Source organism: Microtus oregoni, unplaced genomic scaffold (assembly GCF_018167655.1).
Source record: "Microtus oregoni isolate MIOR12 unplaced genomic scaffold, Mior012 000000F_ref0000247, whole genome shotgun sequence".
NCBI lineage: Eukaryota > Metazoa > Chordata > Mammalia > Rodentia > Cricetidae > Microtus > Microtus oregoni.
The window spans coordinates 74,458,565-74,486,011 of record NW_024543059.1 but is presented as its reverse complement, the minus strand read 5'-3'; the positions used below and the strand labels follow the sequence as shown (position 1 = coordinate 74,486,011).

At 43.2% G+C, this 27,447-nt stretch overlaps 2 protein-coding genes across 3 annotated transcripts; both read right to left on the bottom strand.

Annotated features, from left to right (window-relative positions):
* Positions 1 to 4,925: 4,925 nt before the first annotated feature.
* LOC121449602 (40S ribosomal protein S11-like) lies at positions 4,926 to 5,518 on the bottom strand. Its single transcript, XM_041654158.1, has one exon. The coding sequence runs from the start codon at positions 5,470 to 5,472 to the stop codon at positions 4,996 to 4,998; it is 477 nt and encodes a 158-aa protein (XP_041510092.1). The 5' UTR covers positions 5,473 to 5,518; the 3' UTR covers positions 4,926 to 4,995.
* Positions 5,519 to 11,622: 6,104 nt separating this feature from the next.
* Positions 11,623 to 27,085, bottom strand: LOC121447073 (myosin-15-like). Of its 2 annotated transcripts, none has more exons than XM_041650112.1 (7): positions 26,769 to 27,085; positions 17,743 to 17,905; positions 16,031 to 16,162; positions 15,281 to 15,464; positions 12,939 to 13,054; positions 11,990 to 12,084; positions 11,623 to 11,822 (listed from the first exon to the last, which is right to left on the bottom strand). In XM_041650112.1, exons 2-7 carry the CDS (start codon positions 17,847 to 17,849, stop codon positions 11,653 to 11,655), a joined length of 804 nt encoding a protein of 267 aa, XP_041506046.1. In that variant the 5' UTR covers positions 17,850 to 17,905; positions 26,769 to 27,085; the 3' UTR covers positions 11,623 to 11,652. The 2 variants fall into 2 exon arrangements, with proteins under 2 accessions (XP_041506046.1, XP_041506053.1); XM_041650119.1 differs by having other exon boundaries at positions 11,803 to 11,822; positions 11,986 to 12,084.
* Positions 27,086 to 27,447: the final 362 nt, after the last annotated feature.

Below are 27,447 nucleotides of genomic sequence, written 5' to 3'. Positions count from 1 at the left end.
ACAAGAAACAAGAGCAGATAGCTTCCCAGATGAGCTGCAGGCCTCCCTATCACACACTGAGATGGACCTAGAGGACCAGGCCCTGCTCTCCGAGCAATCAGCAAGAAATCACCCAGTCAAAAACAAAGAATCCCCAAGAACTCAGCCCCAGCATCTCCCACAAGCCAACACTTATCCAGGCCTCTTTGAAATACATGTTGTGAGCTCACACACTACTGCCCCATCCATAGAATGTGACTCAGGCTGCAGGCTCTGATTTTCAGTAAGAGGAGGCAGAGCAGCCTGTGTCCCCATCTCACTCCTGCCCAGGCTTCAGTTCTGCCTCTCAGATGCACATGGGAAAAGTAGTTTGGGCAGGAGGACACCTTGGAGATGAAGCCTCAAGTGACATGAGGAATGAGGGGTGGACACAGGAGGGTCAAGACAGTCACCAGAGAAGTGGACATAATGACTACCTGTTGTTCAAATCATTGTTGGTATAATTGGCCAGGATTGCACGAAGTTCATTCCTCTCATTGGTCATCATCTGGAGCTGAAGGGTCAGTTCATCGACCTTGTTCATCTTCTGCTCCTGCTCAGTGACGGAGGTTGAGGTTGATGTTTTTCCAGCACTCCCTGTAGGTAGATAAACATCAGTGAATTTGTCCAGTTAGATGGTACGGGGCCATCTCACTCAACGTGAGAGATCATGTTGAGTCCCAAAAAGAGGCCTAAGGAAGAGGGAATGAATGAAGACCCCCAAAGAACAGAACAGCTGTCCTCAAGTTGGAGCCCATAAGCCATGTCTCCATCCCCAATCACCATTGCTAGATATTTCCAGTAATATTTAGAAATGTTATTTTCAGCTGTGTGACTTTTGTTTATGCGGCATTTGTTTAACTCTGTGAAGCTGTGTTACTGTGCCTGTCTAAAACACCTGATGGTCCTAATAAAGAGATGTTCAGCCAATAGCGAGACAGGAGCAGGGATAGGTGGGACTAGCAGGCAGAGTGTGTAAACAGAAGGTGAACTCTGAGAGGAGAATAAGGAGGAGCCCAAGAAGACGAGAGGACTCAAGGAGCCAGCTACTAACTCACTCAACAGCCATGGAGTAAGAGTGAAAGTGAGGTTTACAGAAAAGAGAGATAAAATCCCAGAGGCAAAAGGTAGTCGGGATAATTTAAGTAAGAAAAGCTGAAAAGAAACATCCCAAGGTAAGTATATAAAGCCTCTGTGTGTGATTTATTTGGGGTCTTGGTAGTGGGTGCCCCAAGAAAGCCAAAAGAGTAAAATATCCCACAACACATCAGTCCCTACTGCAGCCCCACTGACCCTGGGAGGTACAGGCTAGCCCAGTCATGCTGGTTTCAAAATGTCAGCTCCTGTCTGATGAGATGCAGGAAGGTCCTGACGCCCTCGTGAATTTCACCTTCCAGACCAACTAACTTGTGTCCAAGACTAAAAGCAACCAAGTGTCTCAGACCTGAGTGCAGGGATGGGGAGTTTCCCTTCCTGTTATTCACATCAGATACCCATGGAACCTACAGATATCCACTGATGAGAAAGTGCAGGAACACCCAACCTTGACGACTCACAGTGACACTGTCTCCTGCTGCATTCTTTCCCACTCAGAATTATAGTAAGGAGCTCCCAGCACAGTGGCTGCAGCCTTGACCAATCCTAACTCTTGGCAGAAATCCTCCAATTGTGGTCTGCTCTTTAGGAACCCAGAGAAGAAGCATAGGCCCATTGCTTCAGGTGGTCCCACCTACCAAACCCCATTTCTAGAAGGTCCCATTTGAGTCTCACCTTCTTCTTAGAAAACCAGAAATCGCTCTGCCAGTTGGTGTACTTAGTCTTGTACATATCTCTTGGTGGACCGTATAAACAATAAATGCCTCTAGGGCAGTTGGCATTGCCACCATACTGGTGTTGCCATAGAAGATGCCAAGCGCTCTCCAGGATACGACAGAATGTTCAGACAAGAGACTTTTGGGATCATCACCTATCTGATAGATAGCTCTTTCCCAATTCACAAAAAACCAAGCTACCCTTTCCACGAGCCTTCCCTGAGTCACAGCCAAAGCCATTCAGCACCTCTTCCTTTCAATCCAGAGGTCTCCCCGATGATTTGAATCTAGTTCATTCTAATTCACAAGCTCATCCTGAATGGAGGACAAGATTTACTTTCCAGAGACTTCCCAGGAATGGCTCTTGCCATCCCTAAGACGACTAATCAATAAGATGAGAAATAAAGGATGCTAAGACTTTAGCCCAGGATGATGGGGAAGAAGATCAGATCCATACAGTGGACAAGCACATCAGAGAAGACCCATGGGACTGAAACATTGTATGGGGCGGTGGGGGATTGGGGGTGTCCTTTCAGAACAATAATAAATCACATGGGTAATGATGAAAAATTGATCAAAAGCTTCAGAAGAATACTTTCCAGCCCTCACAGTGTTAGCAAAGGCATGATCAGCTGTTCATAGGTGAGGCTGAATATACCTAAGGCCTGAGCATCCCCAGGGGAGCCCCCAGACACCAGGAACAGACATTTCCAGGACGAGTGATAGCCCATTCCTGCACTCTGGTTAGAGGAGAGATGATTGGCTAGCGAGAGGAGAGGAATTCAGAAACCTTAGGGGTCACTGACATGCAGCAACAATTGGTGGCTCCTGCCCTGCAAGGGGTTGTGATGTAAAATGTGAGGACCTCCTGCTTTGTCCGGGGGACTTTACTCTCCCTGTCTTTAGTGACACAGATGCAAAAGAAATCCAGTGACGGTGATGGGCAGGGCTGGAACTGGAACCTCGGTGGTCCTTCTGTGCTTCCCTCACACAGGCAGAGGGAAAGCAGAGGGCCCCCAGCACAGCAGTTGAAGCCTTGACCATCCCTGGCTCTCTGCCAAACACACCATCAGAAATCCTCGACTCTGGGTCTGCTCTTTAGTAACTCAGAAAAGCAGAGAAGACTCCCACCTCCTGAGTCCCACTCCTGAAAGGATCAACTTAAGCCTTCCTCTTCAGGAATCTCTCTGTCCCCTGCCCAGGACTCACTGCGCTTTCTCCGGAACCATTTATTTCTTGATGCGTGACTCGGAGACTGAAGGCCATCTTCCCTGTGCCTCTCTCTGGTCTCCCTGCGCTCTCCATCCTGTCTCCCAAGCAGCCTGTTCAGTCGTTTCAGCATGGCTGTGGGTGAACCACACAGGCACTGAACGAATGCCTCAAGGGCAGTTGGCGTTGCCACAACACTGGTGACATCACAGAATTCCAGGCTCTCCAGGATACAGTAGAATGTCCAGGTGGGAGACTGCGGACGTCATATGATACACATTATTTTACATACAGAATTATTTACACTGTTTGCCTAACCATCTTTCTTCTCTAGACTAAAACATAAAGATTCATCATGAAAGAAATCTGGGGTAGAAGCATGTGGGTGTACAAAAGCCAATGGGATGAAGCCTTCAAGTCTCTTGTTTTACACAGCAGCATCTACGAGAAAGCACCCCAAGAGAAAAAACCATTATTGTTTTTATGACAGGTTGATATCACCCAGACTCAGCCATCAGTCAGTCCAATGCTGGCGTGATGAGCAAACCACAGCTGTGGCCTTGGAACCAGGGATGGCAGTTACCCATGGGTTATTTAGCCACTGCCATCAACAAATGCTCAACCCAGTGACAGATCTAATACTGTGTCCACAAGATGGAACACTTCATCAAAGAGACCAAGTACCAACTCAGCGGCTGACTACATCTGATCCTGCTACATCTGACCTAGAGACAGGAGTCATATATTATCATGGATCTATAATATATCGATATATATTGATATATAATATATATTATCACCACAGGAGATGTGTTTGGGAGATGGGTGTGCCTCTTGGGTCCATGGGCCTAGTTAGTAGCATGAGTCAAAGAACCTCAGAGTATTCACATCTTCCAGCAAGACAGTCCACAGAAGAACCTGTCTGACAAGGGTATTCTTGTGACAGCAAAAGAACTACAGGAATTGGCCTAGGCTGGTGTATCCCTCTGATCACATACCACACCCACAACACACAGTAGCATTAGAGGGCCTGCTGACTGCAGAGCTGAGGTTCGGGTTAATAGCTCACTGAGAAAACTGTTGCTATCTTCTGCATTTGATGATGGCCTCTTATTTAACATTGTGTTTCAAGTAGAATGAAAACCTGTGTCAGGTAACATCCAAGGGATATAGGCAGGAATGACCATGCTTCCCATCACTCAGTGATCAGCTGGGTATTCAATGCTTCCTGTTCTTACTACTGTAGACTCTCTGGAGTTTGAGAGAGGTCCTGGTCCCCAAAAGTACTTTCACCGGGGGTACAGCAAGGTTACTCTTGAGCCAGAAGGGATAGCAGATACCTGTAATCCTAGCACTCAGAAGACAGAGCAAAGAGGCTCCCTGTAAGTTTGAGACAATCTTGGTATGCATAGTCAGTCACTGAAAATAATATGTAAGCAATTTCCTAAGTCTATAATCTACCATTACATGGATGACATTTTATTATCTGATTCAATTGTAGATACTTTAGAAAGAATGTTTAAAAAAGTAAAGAAAGTAATGGTAACTAAATGGTGATTACAAATTGCTCCTGAAAAGATTCAGAGAGGAGATTCTGTTAATTACCTAGGTTACAGAATAGGTTTACAGAAGATTATAACACAAAAGGCACAAATTAGGAGAGACCAGTTGTGGACTCTTAATGACTTTCAAAGATGGTTAGGAGACATTTCCAGTCTACGACCAGCTGTTGGGATGATACCTGATCTAGTAATTCATTAAACAAAACCTTAGATGGTGACAAAGACTTAAATAGTCCCAGAGAATTAACAGCTGAATCAGAAAAGGAGTTGATGATTGTTGAGGACAAATTATAGGAGGCACATGTGGATAGGGTGAATCCAAATCTTTTTCTTTTTTTTTTCTTTTTTCTTTTTTTTTTTTTTTGTAGCCGGAAAATAACTTTATTTGTACCAGGTCAGAACTTCTGGAACTGCTTCTTGGTGCCAGCGGCCTTGGTGACCTTGAGCACGTTGAAACGCACGGTCTTGCTCAGGGGCCTGCACTCTCCCACAGTGACAATGTCGCCGATCTGTACATCCCTGAAACAGGGGGACAGGTGCACGGACATGTTCTTGTGGCGTTTCTCAAAGCGATTGTACTTTCGGATGTAATGAAAATAGTCCCGGCGGATGACAATGGTCCTCTGCATCTTCATCTTGGTCATGACACCGGACAGGATCCAACCTCGGATGGAGACGTTGCCAGTGAATGGGCATTTCTTGTCAATGTAGGTGCCCTCGATGGCCTCCTTGGGCGTCTTGAAGCCTAGACCGATGTTCTTGTAGTACCGAGGGAGTTTTTCCTTGCCGGTTTCTCCAAGCAGAACACGCTTCTTGTTTTGGAAGATCGTGGGCTGCTTTTGGTACGCACGTTCGGTCTGAATGTCCGCCATCTTCCCGGCAGCCTGAGGAAAAGAGAGGTGGGCCAACTCACGGGTTTCCTTCTTCACTCTGAATCCAAATCTTAATTGTATTCTAGTCATATTGCCTTCCAGAATTTCTCCCACAGGAATTTTAATGCAGGGGAATGATATTACCTTAGAATGGATCTTTTTACCACAGAAATCAAGTAAAAAATTAAAAAAAACTTATATGGAAAACGTCTCTGAATTAATTATAAAAGGTAAATTGAGCATTCATCAACTAGCAGGTAGAGACCCAACAGAGATTATAGTGCCTTTCACTACTGATGAAATAAAAAAGTTATGAGAAGGCAATGAATCTTAACAAAGAGTTTGTGTTAATATTTTGGGAGAAATTAATAGCAATTATTCCAAAAGCGATAGACTTAACCTTATAAAGAGAACTTCTTGGATTCTTGCCAGAATTGCATGCGATGCACCAATAACCGGAGCCTGTACATTTTATACAGATGCAAATAAATCAGGGAATGCAGGTTACAAATAAGAAGAATAAAGTAAGGTGGAACAAAGCACTTATAATTCTGTCCAGAAGGCAGAATTATATGCTCTTCTTATGGTGCTAAGGGATTTCAAAGAACCTCTCAATATAGTTACTGATTCATAATATGCAGAAAGAGTTGCCTTGCATATTGAAACCACTGAATTTATACCAGATGATACAGAATTGACTTCATTATTCATTCATATACAAGAAAAATCAGGAATAGGCTTTGTCCTATATACATAACACACGTCCCTCTCATATGGGTCTGCCAGGTCCCCTAGCACAAGGTAATGCAGAAATTGATCAATTACTGATTGGAAGCATATTGCAGGCTCAGAATTTCATGACAAACATCATGTCAATAGCAACGGTTTAAAGAAAGTTTTCTATTACATTGGCAACAAGCTAAGGAGATTATAAAGAGATGTCCTATTTGCTCTTTCTATAACTAAACACCGTTGCCTGCAGGGAGTAACCCAAAGGGTACTCAAAGAAATGAGATCTGGCAGATGGATGTGTTCCACTTTATGGAATTTGGAAAATTAAAATATGTGCACCACAGCATAGATGCGTATTCAGGTTTTCAATGGGCAACTGCCTTGAGCTCAGAAAAGGCTGATTCGGTAATTACACACTTATTAGAAGTTATGGCCATCATGGGTATTCCTGCACAAATAAAGACAGACAATGGTACAGCATATATATCTAAGAAAATGAAACATTTTTTGCTTATTATAATATAATTCATATTACTTGTATGCCAAATAATCCTACAGGTCAGTCAGTTATAGAAAGGTCAAATTGAATTATATAAGATATGCTAAAGAAACAGAAAGGGATGGAAAATACCCCCAGAAATAGATTGCATAATGCTTTATTAACCTTGAATTTTATTAACACTAATGAGAAAGGAACAATGGCAGCAGAGATAATGGGGAAAAAAAAGTTCTGAATTGAATCAATCAGTATATTTCAAGGCAGTGTTGAACTCACAATGGAAACTGGGAGATGTGCTACGTTGGGGAAAAGGTTTCTCCCTTGTTTCCACAGGAGAAGAAAAACTATAAAAACCACCAAAATTAGTAAAGATTTGCTTTGAAAAAGAAACCTCTTGAGAAAGAGAAATGATGGATCATCCACAGTGGTAACCACTATATAGGTGGTGAGGAAATCATATAGGGTTGGGGCAGGGTTCTGCTCTTGTCTTTACAGGAAAATACATATCTTCAAAAATTCAAGAGACCCTGGATGTTTGGATGCTGACAGAAGGAAAAATAACTATCCAATAAGGATTATCAAGAAAAAGGAATATGACTTATGAGGACAGGTGATTAAAACATATACATATACATATATATACATATATATATAAATAAATATATATATATATGAATATATAGAGCTGGATTTGGAGTTGGACAATGGCTCTGTCCTTCTCTAAATCCAGGTGTGTTGTTAAAAGGAACATTCAGAGTTCCTGTCTTATGTCAGGAGCCATCTGGTATGGGACAGAAGGAAGATTTTAGGAAAAATTTTACTTTCTCTATGCCGATTTTTTCTATATTGTATGTATGTTTCTATGAATGATGTTTAAGTTTTTCGCAATGAACAATAGAGTTTACTAAAGATGCTTTTCCTGCAGTAATCTTTGAAGTTTCCAGTAAGAAGATGGAGCCCCACAGCAACAATTCCATCTGGTTGAGATGTCATCATGATGCTGACAGCGCTACTACAAGACTGTCTTTTGAATACCAGCTGCTGAAATGATGCACCTTCTCATGACGTTCTGGCCAGAACTCCAAATAAGAACTTTGTAAAAAGCCCTATTAACTACTCAGAAATCATTATACTAGACAATAATCTTGAAACTTAACCATCATTTTACTTTTACAAAATCCCATAAAAAGAACATCACTCCCATGACAACTGGAAGCAATTCTAGAAGATGACGTCCCCTCTCCCAACAAAGTTTGTTCTCAGGGTTGGGGATACTGTTAAAGGGGTTGTTGACTATTACTTGTCTAAGGTAGAGGGTTAGGGTGGAAGCTATGTAGGCTCAAAAGAATAAAAGAGGGGAAAATTGAATGGGATATTAGTGTGAACTTATTCACTAACAATAATAGTGGGTAATAGAGCGAATACTTGTGAGCTATTATTTATGGATAATTTACATTGGTATACTTTTTTGTATATTGATACAAGTTCAAATTATATTTGTTACTTCTGTTTACAATATTTGTACACCTATGCAAAGTTATTCTGTCAGATTGTATACATGCATGTTTCTATCTCTCTTTAGAACATTTTGTATATTGATACAAATTTTAGGGTATATTTTCATATTGCATTATATATTATTCTTACCTCTGATCAAGATACTTATATATTGCTTACATTTTAAGGTCATTGCCCTCATTTGTTGCACATTTGTTTACAGATTATTTAATATTCTGACATGAAGTCTTAATCTTAAATTATATAGGTATTAAATATTATAGGTCAAGAGTTGTTCATGTTTGTTATACATATAGTTAGAATAATTAGGTTCCTTAGATACATAGAGATTGTATTCTGCCTAGATAGGTAATCTTCAACCACTTCAAGGATCTGTAGAACATGGCATTCAAATAATTTAGGGTTCTTTTGAACCCTAAGAGACATGATTGCTCCGGATAGCACCAATCTATGCCCAAGAGAACGTTGAGCACCAAAGACACTCCACTCTGAGTTTGTTTTCTTCTTGGCACAATTAGCTTTTGGGTAAGGAACTGCCCATGCCTCAGCCACTGACAAAGTCCATGGTATCTGCTGGATAAGCAGGACACAAGGAAAAGGACTGCCAAACCCTGCCAAGACAGGGTAAGACAGTTCTGAAAAATGGTCTGTCAGTTACACTAGGCCTTAGCCAAAGTTGGTTGCTTTAACATAGCAAATGAGACTTTGGGTGATTGCTCAGGTAGCCAATTGTCTCTGAAATATACTGCTCACTCTGGAAGCTGCTTGATTGCACTTCCTGCCTACTCAAGTAATATTATCTCCCTTCTCAGGCTTTCGATGGGGTTGAAGATTAGATAGTCATGGTTACCATCTTCTTATGGTTTAGCCAAGCCTATTTCCAATGCAATACTTAGACTCTTGGAATAGAATATCTATTCACATTTTTCATGTGTTCCTTGCTTAACATTGTTGGTTGTAATTTTATACTTGATATCTGTTCCTATTGTATATAGTTTTGTATTGCTCTTATTTAGACAAAAGGGGGAGGTGACGGGGAATATTTGCCAACCAATTATCTTTAAGAGGTGGTACCCAGTTAGGGTGTGCTTTCTGGGACCAGGAGAAAAACAGTGCATGGCCCAGGAGCCCTCTCTCTGTGTGGTTCCCTCACAGCACAGCTGAGCTTGGACTTTGATTCCTGTCTTGTGAACTATCTACTATCTATCTATCTATCTATCTATCTATCTATCTATCTATCTATCGTTTATCTACCATCTCTCTCCCTTTTTCTAGTCTTGCACAGAAACACTCTCCACAGGAGGTATGTAGCCCCTGCTACAGGATCATTTTACTCCAGCTAGTCATAAGGCTCCTCCAAATATTGCTTAGTTAGACTATCAAGAGGGGTTCCTTACCCCACCTCTACCCCCAACAGGGTCTTCTCAAATTCTGCATTTGATTAGACAGTCCTAACCTGCACTGTCATCCTAGATGAGAGTTGAAGAACATTCGTTCCAGTCTGACAGTCAGAGATGCTGGGGCTGGGTCCTGAACCTCTGTGAGCCCTGCATGGATGTGTGGCAGCCTAAGACAATTAGCATGCCTACTCCGTGGACCTGTCCCTACAAGTCTCAAGAAACTTCTGTCTTTGGTTGCGGTGATCCAGTCTACTAGCAGAGCACATATGACTGGGAGGAGAGAGTTAAGAGCAGGGATCGGAGAGGTGGCTTGTGCATTAAGAGCTCTTTTGGCTGTCCAAGAAGACACACCTGACAGCAAAGACAGCAAATAAACGTCTTTAATGTGCATTCCAGGTGACATCCACTGCCCTCATCTGGCTACTTTGAGAATTGCATGTACGTAGTGGCAAAACACCCACAATAGACATAAAAGCACCACAAAATGACCCAACATGTCTTGGAGGACATTATTTCTGCTGTGCAGTTATCATTTTTGCATATCACCCACGTTTCAAGAAATCCAGAGGAAGACTGCTTTGCATTTCCTTATTTTTTGTATACTCTTTTGTTGAATGTTCTCATTTCCCGAGAGGCCGGGAACAATGCAGTTGTGTGATGTGGGACGCCCCTCTGTATGCTGTGAATATGTTTTACTGCCATTGCTTAATAAAGAAGCTGATTTGGCCAAGGGTCCAGCAGATTATAGCTACGCAGGAAATCGAAACAGAGATACAGAGAGAAGGAAGGCAGAGTCTAGGAGATGCAGTGTAGCCAGCCACTGGAGGAGTGGGATGCCAGAGAATTAGTGGTAAATCACAGCATGCGGCAATGCACAGATTAATAGAAATGGGTCCATTTAAATGTAAGAACTAGCTAGTAATAAGCCTGAGTCATTTGCCAACAATAATAATTAATATTAAGACTCAGAGTAATTATTTATAGGCATCAATCGGACAGCGCAGAACACAGAAAACCCTCGGCTACAGTTAGTTGTGTTTCCCTTTAGTTTTCTCTGCATGATGATGTCATGATGTTGTACAGTGTGTGCACCACGTTCTACTGAACCTGAATATATGACCCCGAAGATGCGATATGTCTAGTTTCTCTGTAGACTGCTGGGTATACACGGAGCAGGCCATGCCATCCGTATCCATATCCAAGGTGCCATCTGCCTGTGTAGCCCATGGCTGGGAAATCATTGTGCAGCCCAAGTGGCCTGGAACTTGCTGATACAGATCCACGCCTGTGAGTTGTGAGTTTACAGGAGTGTGACAGCTCACCTGACTAAAGAAGAGTCTTAAGAGTGGAAAGTTGGAAATTGCTTTTTATTCATAAAGCATTCATTTATTCAATGGGGGCTTTAAGACAGCAGTCATTATAGACAGTGTGTAACCTTAACAAACTATTAAAACAATGGAAAGAACAAAATAAATAACAAAAGATAACAAAACCTTACACTAAGATGAAGAAAACCAAAAAAACTAATGCAGATATCCCAATATATAAACCAAACCAAAACAATCTAAAACATAACAAAAACAACCAACCAAACAAAATTAAGCAAAATTCCTACTTTCCTTTGGAATTTTCTTTAAGTAAAAGGAAATCAATAACATGAGACAAGAGGAAGTGGATTAGTCTCTGTAGGAAATTATCGTCACCAACACGTTTGCGTGATATGGGGTCAGCGTCAGCTCTGCACTAGAGAGAGAATCTTATGCTTTGGGTGTGGTCTGTCTGGATAGCAGTGTGACAGAGTCTTCCTTGTCAGATTCCACATCACATATGGAGTCAACTTGCCAAAGCCCTTGACAGTAGCTGACCGATTAACTCTTGTTTACCCATATAACTCCCTCCATGTTGTTTTACCCACACCAGGGCCACTAGGTGATGGATGTTAGGCTTCTGTGTAATTCATGGGGTGTCCTCTGAATCTCAAGCGTATTTATGATGTTGTCTTTTCTCTGGATGTGAGCCAACAGAGGTGGATCAGATTGTGGCTGGATCCTCTGATGGTAGGTTGATGGTTTCCTCAATGCTGAATTCACAGCAGAAAGGATGCGGCTTTTTCAGAGGAGGCCTGGATCCTGGAGTATAGAATGTCATGCCTTCAAGGTGTCTCTGGCTTTCTCCAGCCTTCTGAGTTCTCTTAAGAGGTGCTGTCAGAGAAGAAGTGGAAATCAGACATAGAAACTGTCTCTCTGGGACACTGGCACGAAAAATAAATCAGGACCTAGTCAACTCTAGTAAAATAAAGTCAAGGAAGAAAACCCACACCATGAATATCCAGGTTGGTGGGAATGGGGCTCCATGGTGGCTCACTTGCCTGGCACATAGTGCTCCTGCTGCAGCAGCTCCATCTGCAGGAGCCTCTCCTCCTGGGCTGTGGTCTCTTCCAGTTCATGCTGGAGATGTTCAGACCTAGAGGAGATGGACAGCTAGGACGGAGGCCTGGTGGGGCCCTGCCATGCCAGCTTTTGAGCCCCAACTAGCTACACAATCCAGCATCACCTTTTAGCTGAGCTCATTCCCTGTTTCCCCCAAGGGAAAACGGATCACAGAGACCCTGGGCTGGATGTTTTCGCAACTTTTAAAAACTGCTAAAAGTTGAACTGGAAAATACACCGTGCTGACTAGAAAAAAAAAAGAGTATATTTTCTCAACAGCCCAAAAACATTAATTTGGAGAAATGTCAATGTCTGAGTCACAGTTCAGGAAAGATGATCCGGGCCACGATTGGATGCCAGGTCAATGTGAACAACCTGTAAAACTCCATGTCTGCCCTCTAGTGGAGCCTACACAACATTGCAGAGAAGGCTCTGATTGTTCCTACAGCTCAGAACCTGCATGGGGTTAATTTGTCAGCTCCTAATCTGTTTATGGCCAGAGTAAATCTTCTCACAGGAAACTGATGAACCCTGCAGAGAGCCTGCAACCAGCTGGAGTGGGCTGCATTCAAATCAGCCACAGACTAGAATATTCTCTCTCAATGTGATGTTCCTGAAGGAAAATAAAGTGGCAGAAGACACACCGTCCCTCACAATTGACCTCCTGCTTCTCACAAGAGAAGAAGGGGACACGATCCTCAAAAGACCAATAACCAAACATATTGTTTCCTGGACAAAAGTTCCTGGTATTAGCCAACTCGATACTCTGAGGTATTCTTTCCCTGGCTTTGGCTGGGAGCCTTGCCAAATGAATAAAACCCAAAGAGAACAGAGATCCAGGTACAGGGGATCCCCTAGGCTCCATCTTCCGCCAGTCCATGCTCCTACCTCGTCTGGGACTCTGCGAAGTGATGCTGCAGCTTTCCTGCCGAGTCCTTTTGCTGGGTAACCAGTTCCTTCGGCTTCAGTAGGGAAGGAAGATGTTTCTCCAGTCTTTGTTGTTCCTAATCATTAGAAAATTGTGTTCTTAGGACAGGGTTGTCTGCATCCACGTAAACATGTGTGCATGCATGCACACAGGCACACACAAACACACACACTCCTTGACACACAGAAGTACATGGATGCACACATACAAGCACACTGCATTGCATCCACATGTGTAGTTCCTAGCTAACACTAATGGAGGAAGAGATCACCTGGGATTGTATAGAGAAGAGAGTTAACTACTTTCCTTAGCCCACACCCTCTCCACCTGTATCCTAACCCAGGCACAGGGATGGGGTGATGTGGTGAGAATTGTGAACTCTGTCTCTGTTTTGGTAAGTTTTCATTTTATTTCTACTTTACATGTGTGGGGGTTTTGCCTGCCTGTGTGTCTAGGCACTACATGCACGCCTGGTCCCTGGGAGAAGAACACAGTGGACAGAGCAGTCAATGTAGTGCTTGCCTTAGAAACCCAAGCCACAAAATGGTGGATGCCAGGGTTCCTTCACCCAGTTAGCCACGCTTGCATAGCCAGTTTTCCAGACTGTCCAATGAAGGCTTAGTTCCGTGGTACAGGACCACTGTCTGGTGGTGGACCAGCCCCCTGCTCTCACTCAGGGCTTCCCAGTGACTCCAAGGGGGGCAGCTTCCTCCAAAAGGAGCTCTCTGAACCACAGGTTACCTCAATTTTGGCCTAATGAGTTCAAGGAATGAGTTCAGAAAACCAGAAAATATCTACAACCAGGAGTCAAACAAACCTTTCCGTCTAGTAAGATGATTATGCCAGGGATTTCTCTAAGTAACAGAAGGCTGACTGACTCATGGCCAAATGAGTGCATGTATTATTTCCTGCTTAACAGTATTCCATGGAAGGGCCTGATTTCACTGAATTTTAACTCATCAATGATGGACATTTGAATATTTTCTGGTTTGGCGGTGCTCTGAGGAATGCTTCTATAACCCAGGTGTCCCCTAGATTCTCTGTGGACTTTTCCTTCTCATTCTGGGATCACAGGGTCATCTTGTGACTGCAATCCAAGTTTCTGAAAAATTATACATAGCTTCACCCAGGGCTACACCATTTTACACCATAGCAATGCCGGGGGGGGGGGGGGGGGTCCTCATTTCTGCCAACGTTCATCAGGCCAACTTTAACTCAGCGTAAAGAAGCTGGGAATGAAAGCAGCTTCTGAGCGCTGCAGACACAACATGTAGTGAGTGCTATAGACTATGATGAGCCTAAGTGGGCTGCACTAAGACAGCCTGTTCTCACAGCTCAGCGTGGCTATGGGACTTCTGCTGGAGGGAGACACCTATGCAGTTCAGAATTTCATTCATTTATTTAAGTTCAGAATTTCTTAAAGAATAAAATCCAGGCCAAGATCCAAGGACAAAACCAACTGAACCAAGATTAGACAAAGGTGAAAGAAAAATGGTAGCAGGCAATGATGAGAAGAAGAACAAAACAGGATGCAGGCAAGTCGTTATTGGACAGTCACCTTTCACCCAGAGCAGAGAAGGACACACATCCTCAACTGGTCTTTCCTGCCAGGTTCTGTGTTGTGAAGCCAACGAGACAAACCAGACATTTCCTGGGAGGTTACCTCAGTTTGGTGAAAGGAAAGAAGTCTACTTTTTGTTTTCAAGAAAGCTCTGGGGTTTGAATTTTTGTATTATAAAACACATTAATTCCAAAATAGTGAAAATGTGTAAAAGTTGAGAGAAAACACCAAGTCCTTTCTCTTTCTTACTAAAAGAACCATTTAGCAATAAGATGATGAGGCAGAAAAAGATAGGAAGCTCGACCTGTGTGGAGACAGGAGATCCAAAGAGCTCTGGCCTGGTAGCTTAAGCGGAACAGAAATATTCTGTTCTAACAAGCAAATGATCCCCAGGCCCTTGTCCTCACTCACACACTCACTCAAAGCTCTGTGATTCTCCCTATGTGGCTCCCAGCACAGAATACTTCCTACCGTACTGACATGTAGGTGTGTGATATGTGATTTACTAATCTCCCTCAATGGACTGCATCTTCTACCAGAGCAGGATGGTTTGTTTTCCAGTCAGGTTGTGTGTTCCAAGAGGTTACTCCCCAGAGAGACTTGTGAAGGATCCCAGATATGGACCATTAGACGGAATGGAGGTGGTCAGCTGGGTAACTGAGTGGACGGTTACATGATGGTGTACATATGTGTATGTGCGATTAGATAGGTGGGCAGCTTGCTCCTGCTGCCTCAGCTTACCCGCTGCTGCTTGCTCCAGAGTTTATAGATCTTCTCATGGGCCTCCTCACAGAGCCTCCTTGTCTCCTCACAGGACTCTTGCAGGGAAATCTGTTCTGCTTTCAGCTTTCTCTTGTCTTCGTTCAACATGCCCACTTTTTCCTTCATCTGTGTCCATTCCCCCAGAAGCTGGCTGTGGAGGGTGCTTAACCATCACAAGCAATGATGAGCTCCAGTCCACCTCCATCTGCCACTCCTACCTACTAATACCACCTTCCCTGCAAGGTCCCATGTCCTCAGATAACACCAGACTGCAGACCACATTAGCCAGGCCAGTGTCCCCTAGGTGATGCACCTCTAAGAACTTGCACCCCCAACACACGCCGGTCCTACACTGATCATGGTATTGGGAGACCATCATCAGGTATAGAGCAAACATGGTCTGAGGGAGGACAGAGGACCCAAGGGGAATACATTCCACATCTGTGTCCCATAGCAACAGGCTATGTAAGCCCCTGTCAGAGTCCCAGAGTCAGAGTCCCAGAGACCATTCATGGTGCAAACCATGTTTTCTATCTAGAAGCTCTGGAAGCTGACAGGATCACGTTGGGAGGGGCTCTTGGAACTCCTTGCACTTGGGAGAAATCAGTCTGGGAGGACAAGTACAAGGTAAACAAGCTAGATCCACAGCCCTCACTTTGGTTCAAAGGCAAAGTGGGGGAAGAAGCTATCCTTCCGAAGTACAGGGGTCCCATCCAATCAGACACTCACCGGTAGGAGTTGATCTCCTCAGTCAGCTTCTTGGACTTGTATGAGCTCTCTCTAATTTCCTTGTGGAATTTCTCCAGCTCTGACATCTCTTTCTGATGATCCATTTTCAGCTCCTCAAGCTCAGATTTCAGCCTATGGTAGAGCATGGGCCCAGGAACAAAGAACCCCATGAACACAGGAATTACGGCTGTGTCTTGAATTATCCTAGTCCACTGGATGTCACATCCTTAATCCTAGGTACTAGGACCTGTTGATGTTTCTTAGACTTGCTAAGCTGCCCCAGTGGCAGAAAGGCAGAGCGTCAAGAGACAGACAGGGCTACATGAGCTTCTTTAGTAGGCCTGGAGGAACAAACTAGCTCTTTTTAAGATGTCCCAGGAGTCTGTGCCACGGGTCTGGGCCTACATGAAACCTGTAATGACATGTCTCCTGTCTTCAGAAAAAAAAAAAGTTTATTCTGTTTTCCTGTTTTCACAGGGATGCCCAGAACTCATAATCAGGATTTCCATGGAGGAAACCATATAGTACAATGACTTTATAAACTCCCCAGGGAATTCCATTCAGTCACCAAGGCAACCTCGAAGAATGAGGGCAGGGATGCTCAAAGTGGGACTCTCTGGCCTCAGCACTTATATCACCTGAGACTCTGAGACAAACAAATCATCGGCCCTACTACCAATCTCTGACTCACATCATCTGGACAAACACACACACAAACACACACTATAAGGGAACCCCTCAGAGACAGTACAGAACACACTCAGACATCACAGCACAAAGAAGATTTAGTGACTCAGAGGAGCAATCATTGAATGGGGGGGAGGGAGCTGCCTCTGAATCAGGCAAGGGCTGAAGGCAAGGAATGGGTTGTTTTTTGGTTTTTTTTTTTTTGTTTTTTTTTGTTTTGTTTTTTTTTTTTTCCAGCCATGGGTTTTAATGAGATAAGGGGAAGTCTGTGCTAGGATGAGTTGGTGAGACCTGATTGGACAGGTAAGCCAGAACACCCAAATAATGAATTTTGATTTCTGAACCTCAGTGTTTGTCTTCAGGAATGAGTCAGTGGCCAACGAAGGAATGAGCCCTGGGGACTAATTTTAGGAATGCAATTAAATGTTTTATCAAGGGAGGGAGAAGTGAAAAAGGCAAAACCTGCCACTGCCATATGGGCAATGTTTGGGCCCCTTAGCCTTCACCCACATAAACCCATACACAATTAGGATGTTAGAAACAGGCAGGTAGGTGACTTTATCTCAGAGTACAAGAAACAAGAGCAGATAGCTTCCCAGATGAGCTGCAGGCCTCCCAATCACACACTGAGATGGACCTAGTGGACCAGGCCCTGCTCTCCGAGCATCCAGCAAGAAATCACCCAGTCAAAAACAAAGACTCCCCAAGAACTCAGCCCCAGCATCTCCCACAAGCCAACACCTATCCAGGCCTCTTTGAAATGCATGTTGTGAGCTCACACACTACTGCCCCATCCACAGAATGTGACTCAGGCCGCAGGCTCTGCTTTTCAGTAAGAGGAGGCAGAGCAGCCTGTGTCCCCATCTCACTCCTGCCCAGGCTTCAGTTCTGCCTCTCAGATGCACATGGGAAAAGTAGTTTGGGCAGGAGGACACGTTGGAGGTGAAGCCTCAAGTGCCATGAGAAATGAGGGGTGGACACAGGATGGTCAAAACAGTCACCAGAGAAGTGGACATAATGACTACCTGTTGTTCAAATCATTGTTGGTATAATTGGCCAGGATTGCACGAAGTTCATTCCTCTCATTGGTCATCATCTGGAGCTGAAGGGTCAGTTCATCGACCTTGTTCATCTTCTTCTGCTCCTGCTCAGTGACGGAGGTTGAGGTTGATGTTTTTCCAGCACTCCCTGTAGGTAGATGTTTATCAGTGAATTTGTCCAGTTAGATGGTACGGGGCTGTGAGAGATCATGTTGAGTCCCAAAAAGAGGCCTAAGGAAGAGGGAATGCATGAAGACCCCCAAAGAACAGAACAACTGTACTCCAGTTGGAGCCCATAAGCCATGTCTCCTTCCCCAATCACCATTGCTAGATATTTCCGTTAATATTTAGAAATGTTATTTTCAGCTGTGTGACTTTTGTTTATGCTGCATTTGTTTAACTCTGTGAAGGTGTGTTACTGTGCCTGTCTAAAACACCTGATGGTCCTAATAAAGAGATAAATGGCCAATAGCGAGACAGGAGCAGGGATAGGTGGGACTAGCAGGCAGAGTGTGTAAACAGAAGGTGAACTCTGAGAGGAGAATAAGGAGGAGCCCAAGAAGAAGACGGGAGGACTCAAGGAGCCAGCTACTAACTCACTCAACAGCCATGGTGTAAGAGTGAAAGATTTACAGAAAAGAGAGATAAAATCCCAGAGGCAAAAGGTAGTCGGGATAATTTAAGTAAGAAAAGCTGAAAAGAAGCATCCCAAAGTAAGTATATAAAGCCTCTGTGTGTGATTTATTTGGGATCTTGGTAGTGGGTCCCCCAAGAAAGCCAAAAGAGTAAAATATCCCACAACACATCAGTCCCTACTGCAGGCCCACTGACCCTGGGAGGTACAGGCTAGCCCAGTCATGCTGGTTTCAAAATGTCAGCTCCTGTCTGATAAGATGGAGGAAGGTCCTGATGCCCTCGTGAATTTCACCTCCCAGACCAGCTAACTTGTGTCCAAGACTAAAAGCAACCGAGTGTCTCAGACCTGAGTGCAGGGATGGGGAGTTTCCCTTCCCGATATTCACATCAGATACCCAAGGAACCTACAGATATCCACTGAGGAGAAAGTGCAGGAACACCCAACCTTGACGACTCACAGTGACACTGTCTCCTGCTGTATTCTTTCACACTCAGAATTATAGTAAGGAGCTCCCAGCACAGTGGCTGCAGCCTTGACCATTCCTAACTCTCGGCAGAAATCCTCCAATTGTGGAAGCATAGGCCCATTGCTTCAGATGGTCCCACCTACCAAACCCCATTTCTAGAAGGTCCCATTTGAGTCTCACCTTCTTCTTAGAAAACCAGAAATCGCTCTGCCAGTTGGTCTTGTACATATCTCTTGGTGAACCGTATAAACAATAAATGCCTCTAGGGAAGTTGGCATTGCCACCATACTGGTGTTGCCATAGAAGATGCCAAGCGCTCTCCAGGATACGACAGAATGTTCAGACAAGAGACTTTTGGGATCATCACCTATCTGATAGATAGCTCTTTCCCAATTCAGAAAAAATCAAGCTACCCTTTCCAGGAGCCTTTCCTGAGTCACAGCCAAAGCCTTTCAGCACCTCTTCCTTTCAATCCAGAGGTCTCCCCGATTATTAGAATCAAGTTCATTCTAATTCACAAGCTCATCCTGGGTAGAGGACAAGATTTACTTTCCAGAGACTTCCCAGGAATGGCTCTTGCCATCCCTAAGACGACTAATCAATAAGATGAGAAATAAAGGATGCTAAGACTTTAGCCCAGGATGATGGGGAAGAAGATCAGATCCATACAGTGGACAAGCACATCAGAGAAGACACATGGGACTGAAACATTGTATGGGGCGGTGGGGGATTGGGGGTGTCCTTTCAGAACAATAATAAATCACATGGGTAATAATGAAAAATTGATCGAAAGCTTCAGAAGAATACTTTCCAGCCCTCACAGTGTTAGCAAAGGCATGATCAGCTGTTCATAGGTGAGGCTGAATATACCTAAGGCCTGGGCATCCCCAGGGGAGCCCCCAGACACCAGGAACAAACATTTCCAGGAAGAGTGATAGCCCATTCCTGCACTCTGGTTAGAGGAGAGATGATTGGCTAGCGAGAGGAGAGGAATTCAGAAACCTTAGGGGTCACTGACATGCAGCAACAATTGGTGGCTCCTGCCCTGCAAGGGGTTGTGATGTAAAATGTGAGGACCTCCTGCTTTGTCCGGGGGACTTTACTCTCCCTGTCTTTAGTGACACAGATGCAAAAGAAATCCAGTGACGGTGAAGGGCAGCGCTGGAACTGGAACCTCGGTGGTCCTTCTGTGCTTCCCTCACACAGGCAGAGGGAAAGCAGAGGGCCCCCAGCACAGCAGTTGAAGCCTTGACCATCCCTGGCTCTCTGCCAAACACACCATCAGAAATCCTCGACTCTGGGTCTGCTCTTTAGTAACTCAGAAAAGCAGAGAAGACTCCCACCTCCTGAGTCCCACTCCTGAAAGGATCAACTTAAGCCTTCCTCTTCAGGAATCTCTCTGTCCCCTGCCCAGGACTCACTGCGCTTTCTCCGGAACCATTTATTTCTTGATGCGTGACTCGGAGACTGAAGGCCATCTTCCCTGTGCCTCTCTCTGGTCTCCCTGCGCTCTCCATCCTGTCTCCCAAGCAGCCTGTTCAGTCGTTTCAGCATGGCTGTGGGTGAACCACACAGGCACTGAACGAATGCCTCAAGGGCAGTTGGCGTTGCCACAACACTGGTGACATCACAGAATTCCAGGCTCTCCAGGATACAGTAGAATGTCCAGGTGGGAGACTGCGGACGTCATATGATACACATTATTTTACATACAGAATTATTTACACTGTTTGCCTAACCATCTTTCTTCTCTAGACTAAAACATAAAGATTCATCATGAAAGAAATCTGGGGTAGAAGCATGTGGGTGTACAAAAGCCAATGGGATGAAGCCTTCAAGTCTCTTGTTTTACACAGCAGCATCTACGAGAAAGCACCCCAAGAGAAAAAAACATTATTGTTTTTATGACAGTTTGATATCACCCAGACTCAGCCATCAGTCAGTCCAATGCTGGCGTGATGAGCAAACCACAGCTGTGGCCTTGGAACCAGGGATGGTAGTTACCCATGGGTTATTTAGCCACTGCCATCAACAGATGCTCAACCCAGTGACAGATCTAATACTGTGTCCACAAGATGGAACACTTCATCAAAGAGACCAAGTACCAACTCAGCGGCTGACTACATCTGATCCTGCTACATCTGACCTAGAGACAGGAGTCATATATTATCATGGATCTATAATATATCGATATATATATTGATATATAATCATATATATTATCACCACAGGGATGTGTTTGAGAGATGGGTGTGCCTCTTGCGTCTATGGGCCTAGTTAGTAGCATGAGTCAAAGAACCTCAGAGTATTCACATCTTCCAGCAAGACAGTCCACAGAAGAACCTGTCTGACAAGGGTATTCTTGTGACAGCAAAAGAACTACAGGAATTGGCCTAGGCTGGTGTATCCCTCTGATCACATACCACACCCACAACACACAGTAGCATTAGAGGGCCTGCTGACTGCAGAGCTGAGGTTCGGGTTAATAGCTCACTGAGAAAACTGTTGCTATCTTCTGCATTGGATGATGGCCTCTTATTTAACATTGTGTTTCAAGTAGAAAGAAAACCTGTGTCTGGTAACATCCAAGGGATATAGGCAGGAATGACCATGCTTCCCATCACTCAGTGATCAGCTGGGTATTCAATGCTTCCTGTTCTTACTACTGTAGACTCTCTGGAGTTTGAGAGAGGTCCTGGTCCCCAAAAGTACTTTCACCGGGGGTACAGCAAGGTTACTCTTGAGCCAGAAGGGATAGCAGATACCTGTAATCCTAGCACTCAGAAGACAGAGCAAAAAAGAGGCTCCCTGTAAGCTTGAGACCATCTTGGTATGCATAGTCAGTCACTGAAAATAATATGTAAGCAATTTCCTAAGTCTATAATCTACTATTACATGGATGACATTTTATTATCTGATTCAAATGTAGATACTTTAGAAAGAATGTTTAAAAAAGTAAAGAAAGTTTTACCTAAATGGTGATTACAAATTGCTCCTGTAAAGATTCAGAGAGGAGATTCTGTTAATTACCTAGGTTACAGAATAGGTTTACAGAAGATTAGAACACAAAAGGCACAAATTAGGAGAGAATAGTTGTGGACTCCTAATGACTTTCAAAGATGGTTAGGAGACATTTCCAGTCTACGACCAGCTGTTGGGATAATACCTGATCTAATAATTCATTAAACAAAACCTTAGATGGTGACAAAGACTTAAATAGTCCCAGAGAATTAACAGCTGAAGCAGAAAAGGAATTGATGATTGTTGAGGAGAAATTATAGGAGGCACATATGGATAGGGTGAATCCAAATCTTAATTGTATTCTAGTCATATTGCCTTCCAGAATTTCTCCCACAGGAATTTTAATGCAGGGGAATGATATTACCTTAGAATGGATCTTTTTACCACAGAAATCAAGTAAAAAATTAAAAAAAACTTATATGGAAAACGTCTCTGAATTAATTATAAAAGGTAAATTGAGCATTCATCAACTAGCAGGTAGAGACCCAGCAGAGATTATAGTGCCTTTCACTACTGATGAAATAAAAAAGTTATGAGAAGGCAATGAATCTTAACAAAGAGTTTGTGTTAATATTTTGGGAGAAATTAATAGCAATTATCCCAAAAGCGATAGACTTAACCTTATAAAGAGAACTTCTTGGATTCTTGCCAGAATTGCATGCGATGCACCAATAACCGGAGCCTGTACATTTTATACAGATGCAAATAAATCAGGGAATGCAGGTTACAAATAAGAAGAATTAAGTAAGGTGGAACAAAGCACTTATAATTCTGTCCAGAAGGCAGAATTATATGCTATTCTTATGGTGCTAAGGGATTTCAAAGAACCTCTCAATATAGTTACTGATTCATAATATGCAGAAAGAGTTGCCTTGCATATGGAAACCACTGAATTTATACCAGATGATACAGAATTGACTTCATTATTCATTCATATACAAGAAAAGTCAGGAATAGGCTTTGTCCTATATACATAACACACGTCCCTCTCATATGGGTCTGCCAGGTCCCCTAGCACAAGGTAATGCAGAAATTGATCAATTGCTGATTGGAAGCATATTGCAGGCCTCAGAATTTCGTGACAAACATCATGTCAATAGCAACGGTTTAAAGAAAGTTTTCTATTACATTGGCAACAAGCTAAGGAGATTATAAAGAGATGTCCTATTTGCTCTTTCTAGAACTAAACACTGTTACCTGCAGGGAGTAACCCAAAGGGTACCCAAAGAAATGAGATCTGGCAGATGGATGTGTTCCACTTTATGGAATTTGGAAAATTAAAATATGTGCACCACACCATAGACTCGTATTCAGGTTTTCAATGGGCAACTGCCTTGAGCTCAGAAAAGGCTGATTCGGTAATTACACACTTATTAGACATTATGGAAATCATGGGTATTCCTGCACAAATAAAGACAGACAACGGTACAGCATATATATCTAAGAAAATGAAACATTTTTTGCTTATTATAATATAATTCATATTACTTGTATGCCAAATAATCCTACAGGTCAGTCAGTTATAGAAAGGTCAAATTGAATTATATAAGATATGCTAAAGAAACAGAAAGGGATGGAAAATATCCCCAGAAATAGATTGCATAATGCTTTATTAACCTTGAATTTTCTTAACACAAATGAGAAAGGAACAATGGCAGCAGAGATAATGGGAAAAAAAAAAAACTTCTGAATTGAATCAATCAGTATATTTCAAGGCAGTGTTGACCTCACAATGGAAACTGGGAGATGTGCTACGTTGGGGGAAAAGGTTTCTCCCTTGTTTCCACAGGAGAAGAAAAACAATGAAAACCATCAAAATTAGTAAAGATTTGCTTTGAAAAAGAGAAACCTCTTGAGAAAGAGAAATGATGGATCATCCGCAGTGGTAACAACTATATAGGTGGTGAGGAAATCATATAGGGTTGGGGCAGGGTTCTGCTCTTGTCTTTACAGGAAAATACATACCTTCAAAAATTCAAGAGACCCTGGATGTTTGGATGCTGACAGAAGGAAAAATAACTATCCAATAAGGATTATCAAGGAAAAGGAATATAACTTATGAGGACAGGTGATCAAAACATATACATATACATATATATATGAATATATAGAGCTGGATTTGGAGTTGGACAATGGCTCTGTCCTTCTCTAAATCCAAGTGTGTTGTTAAAAGGAACATTCAGAGTTCCTGTCTTATGTCAGGAGCCATCTGGTATGGGACAGAAGGAAGATTTTAGGAAAAATTTTACTTTCTCTATGCCTATTTTGTCTATATTGTATGTATGTTTATATGAATGATGTTTAAGTTTTTCGCAATGAACAATAGAGTTTACTAAAGATGCTTTTCCTGCAGTAATCTTTGAAGTTTCCAGTAAGAAGATGGAGCCCCACAGCAACAATTCCATCTGGTTGAGATGTCATCATGATGCTGACAGCGCTACTACAAGACTGTCTTTTGAATACCAGCTGCTGAAATGATGCACCTTCTCATGACGTTCTGGCCAGAACTCCAAATAAGAACTTTGTAAAAAGCCCTATTAACTACTCAGAAATCATTATACTAGACAGTAATCTTGAAACTTAACCATCATTTTACTTTTACAAAATCCCATAAAAAGAACATCACTCCCATGACAACTGGAAGCAATTCTAGAAGATGACGTCCCCTCTCCCAACGAAGTTTGTTCTCAGGGTTGGGGATACTGTTGAAGGGGTTGTTGACTATTACTTGTCTAAGGTAGAGGGTTAGGGTGGAAGCTATGTAGGCTCAAAAGAATAAAAGAGGGGAAAATTGAATGGGATATTAGTGTGAACTTATTCACTAACAATAATAGTGGGTAATAGAGCGAATACTTGTGAGCTATTATTTATGGATAATTTACATTGGTATACTTTTTTGTATATTGATACAAGTTCAAATTATATTTGTTATTTCTGTTTACAATATTTGTACCCCTATGCAAAGTTATTCTGTCAGATTGTATACATGCATGTTTCTATCTCTCTTTAGAACATTTTGTATATTGATACAAATTTTAGGGTATATTTTCATATTGCATTATATATTATTCTTACCTCTGATCAAGATACTTATATATTGCTTACATTTTAAGGTCATTGTCCTCATTTGTTGCACATTTGTTTACAGATTATTTAATATTCTGACATGAAGTCTTAATCTTAAATTATATAGGTATTAAATATTATAGGTCAATAGTTGTTAATGTTTGTTATACATATAGTTAGAATAATTAGGTTCCTTAGATACATAGAGATTGTATTCTGCCTAGATAGGTAACCTTCAACCACTTCAAGGATCTGTAGAACATGGCATTCAAATAATTTAGGGTTCTTTTGAACCCTAAGAGACATGATTGCTCCGGATAGCACCAATCTATGCCCAAGAGAACGTTGAGCACCAAAGACACTCCACTCTGAGTTTGTTTTCTTCTTGGCACAATTAGCTTTTGGGTAAGGAACTGCCCATGCCTCAGCCACTGACAAAGTCCATGGTATCTTCTGGATAAGCAGGACACAAGGAAAAGGACTGCCAAACCCTGCCAAGACAGGGTAAGACTGTTCTGAAAAATGATCTGTCAGTTACACTAGGCCTTAGCCAAAGTTGGTTGCTTTAACATAGCAAATGAGACTTTGGGTGATTGCTCAGGTAGCCAATTGTCTCTGAAATACTGCTCACTTTGGAAGCTGCTTGATTGCACTTCCTGCCTACTCAAGTAATATTATCTCCCTTCTCAGGCTTTCAATGTGGTTGAAGTCATGGTTACCATCTTCTTATGGTTTAGCCAAGCCTATTTCCAATGCAATACTTAGACTCTTGGAATAGAATATCTATTCACATTTTTCATGTGTTCCTTGCTTAACATTGTTGGTTGTAATTTTATACTTGATATCTGTTCCTATTGTATATAGTTTTGTATTGCTCTTATTTAGACAAAAGGGGGAGGTGACGGGGAATCTTTGCCAACCAATTATCTTTAAGAGGTGGTACCAAGTTAGGGTGTGCTTTCTGGGACCAGGAGAAAAACAGTGCATGGCCCAGGAGCCCTCTCTCTGTGTGGTTCCCTCACAGCACAGCTGAGCTTGGACTTCTCATTCCTGTCTTGTGAGTTTTCCCCTTATAATAAATAAAAACACATTTTATCTTTTAACTAGCCTGGTTATTCCCCGAATTGAGCTAACTTCTACAGTGCACATTGGACTCTGTGTCTAGAGACCAGGAAGAAAGAAGGAAAGCCTGGGTGTTGATGGGGTAATTGGCCCAGCAGAAGCAGAGCTCATATTATCACAGCAGGACAGGGTGTGGGTGGGAGGAGTGTCTCGTGTGCGTGACTGCTGGAATGCCTGTTTTGATAGTACAGGGACAAACACAGCAACTTTGAGCTGAGCCTGGAAGTCAGGACTTCAGCCCATTCCTGGAAGAGGCTGTGGGTCATGCCATCAGGTAAGCCACTGAAACCACAGAGGTCAAGCTCAGAGGGAAGGGAATAAGGAGTCAATAAAGAGGAGACAGCATAGAAGCATTAAGTGTGGGCTCAACATCAGCCATGATGTCCGAGTCAGGAAAGTTTTCGCGATAACGCCCGCTTGTGAGGTTTCTGTCAGGAAGAAGAGGCCCATGGGAATTCTGGAAGAACTGCTTCTGGAATACACGCGGAAGGAGTTCAAAAGGTACCAGCAGGGGACCAGAGGACACAGCTGAGGCCCCGGATATGCCCTCCAGGGAAGGACTGACAGCTGCCTGTGACGTGTGCCAGGAAACACCCGATGACAAGATGCAGCATGACTAGGAGAAACCCAGAGACAGGTACTGGCGTTCAAGCTGAAGATCAAAAAAGCAACGCAGCCAAGCCACGAGAGAGGTCTTACCTCTACCAAGGCTCAAACAATGGGGGCGATCTGTCTTCAGCGTGACTGTAGACGGCAATGCTCGCCACCAAACCTCCGACTTATATTCTTCTCTCTGCCCAACAACATCACACCTGTCTCCACCTCCCTAGTGCTGGGATTAAAGGTGTGTGACATCACTGCCTGGCCTCTAGTGTCTTCGCTCTGCCTTCTGCTCTTCAGGCAAGCTTTATTTGTTAAAATACGAACAGAATATCACTACACAAGAACCTGCAGAATCCTTCAGTGTCTTCCTCGGCTAAAGAGAACTGCTTTACCAAAGGGCATGGCGTCCCTGAGCAGCGCAACTGGTGACTGAACAAGGTGGGGTTTAACAGTACACAGTACAACGCTTTTCCTCTGAGGCAGGGAACCGGCCAATCACAGTTCTCCAGAGCACCCCATAGGCAGACCACAGCTTTGTTGAACCCATACACATGTCCCGCTTCTCCTCCTGTTCTCTCCTGCTTCTTTCTTCCATGGGTACTGATGCCTGATGGGGGTCTAGCACCCGAAATTGTCTCATATCTTCCCCTAGAGAACACAGACCGGCAGCATTTCCGCTGCCACAGATCTTCCCTCCACAATCTTAAGGCAAAAAATGTAACCTTATTTGCCAAATGACAGAAAAGAAAAGAAAAATCGCTTCCACGGTGCTTTC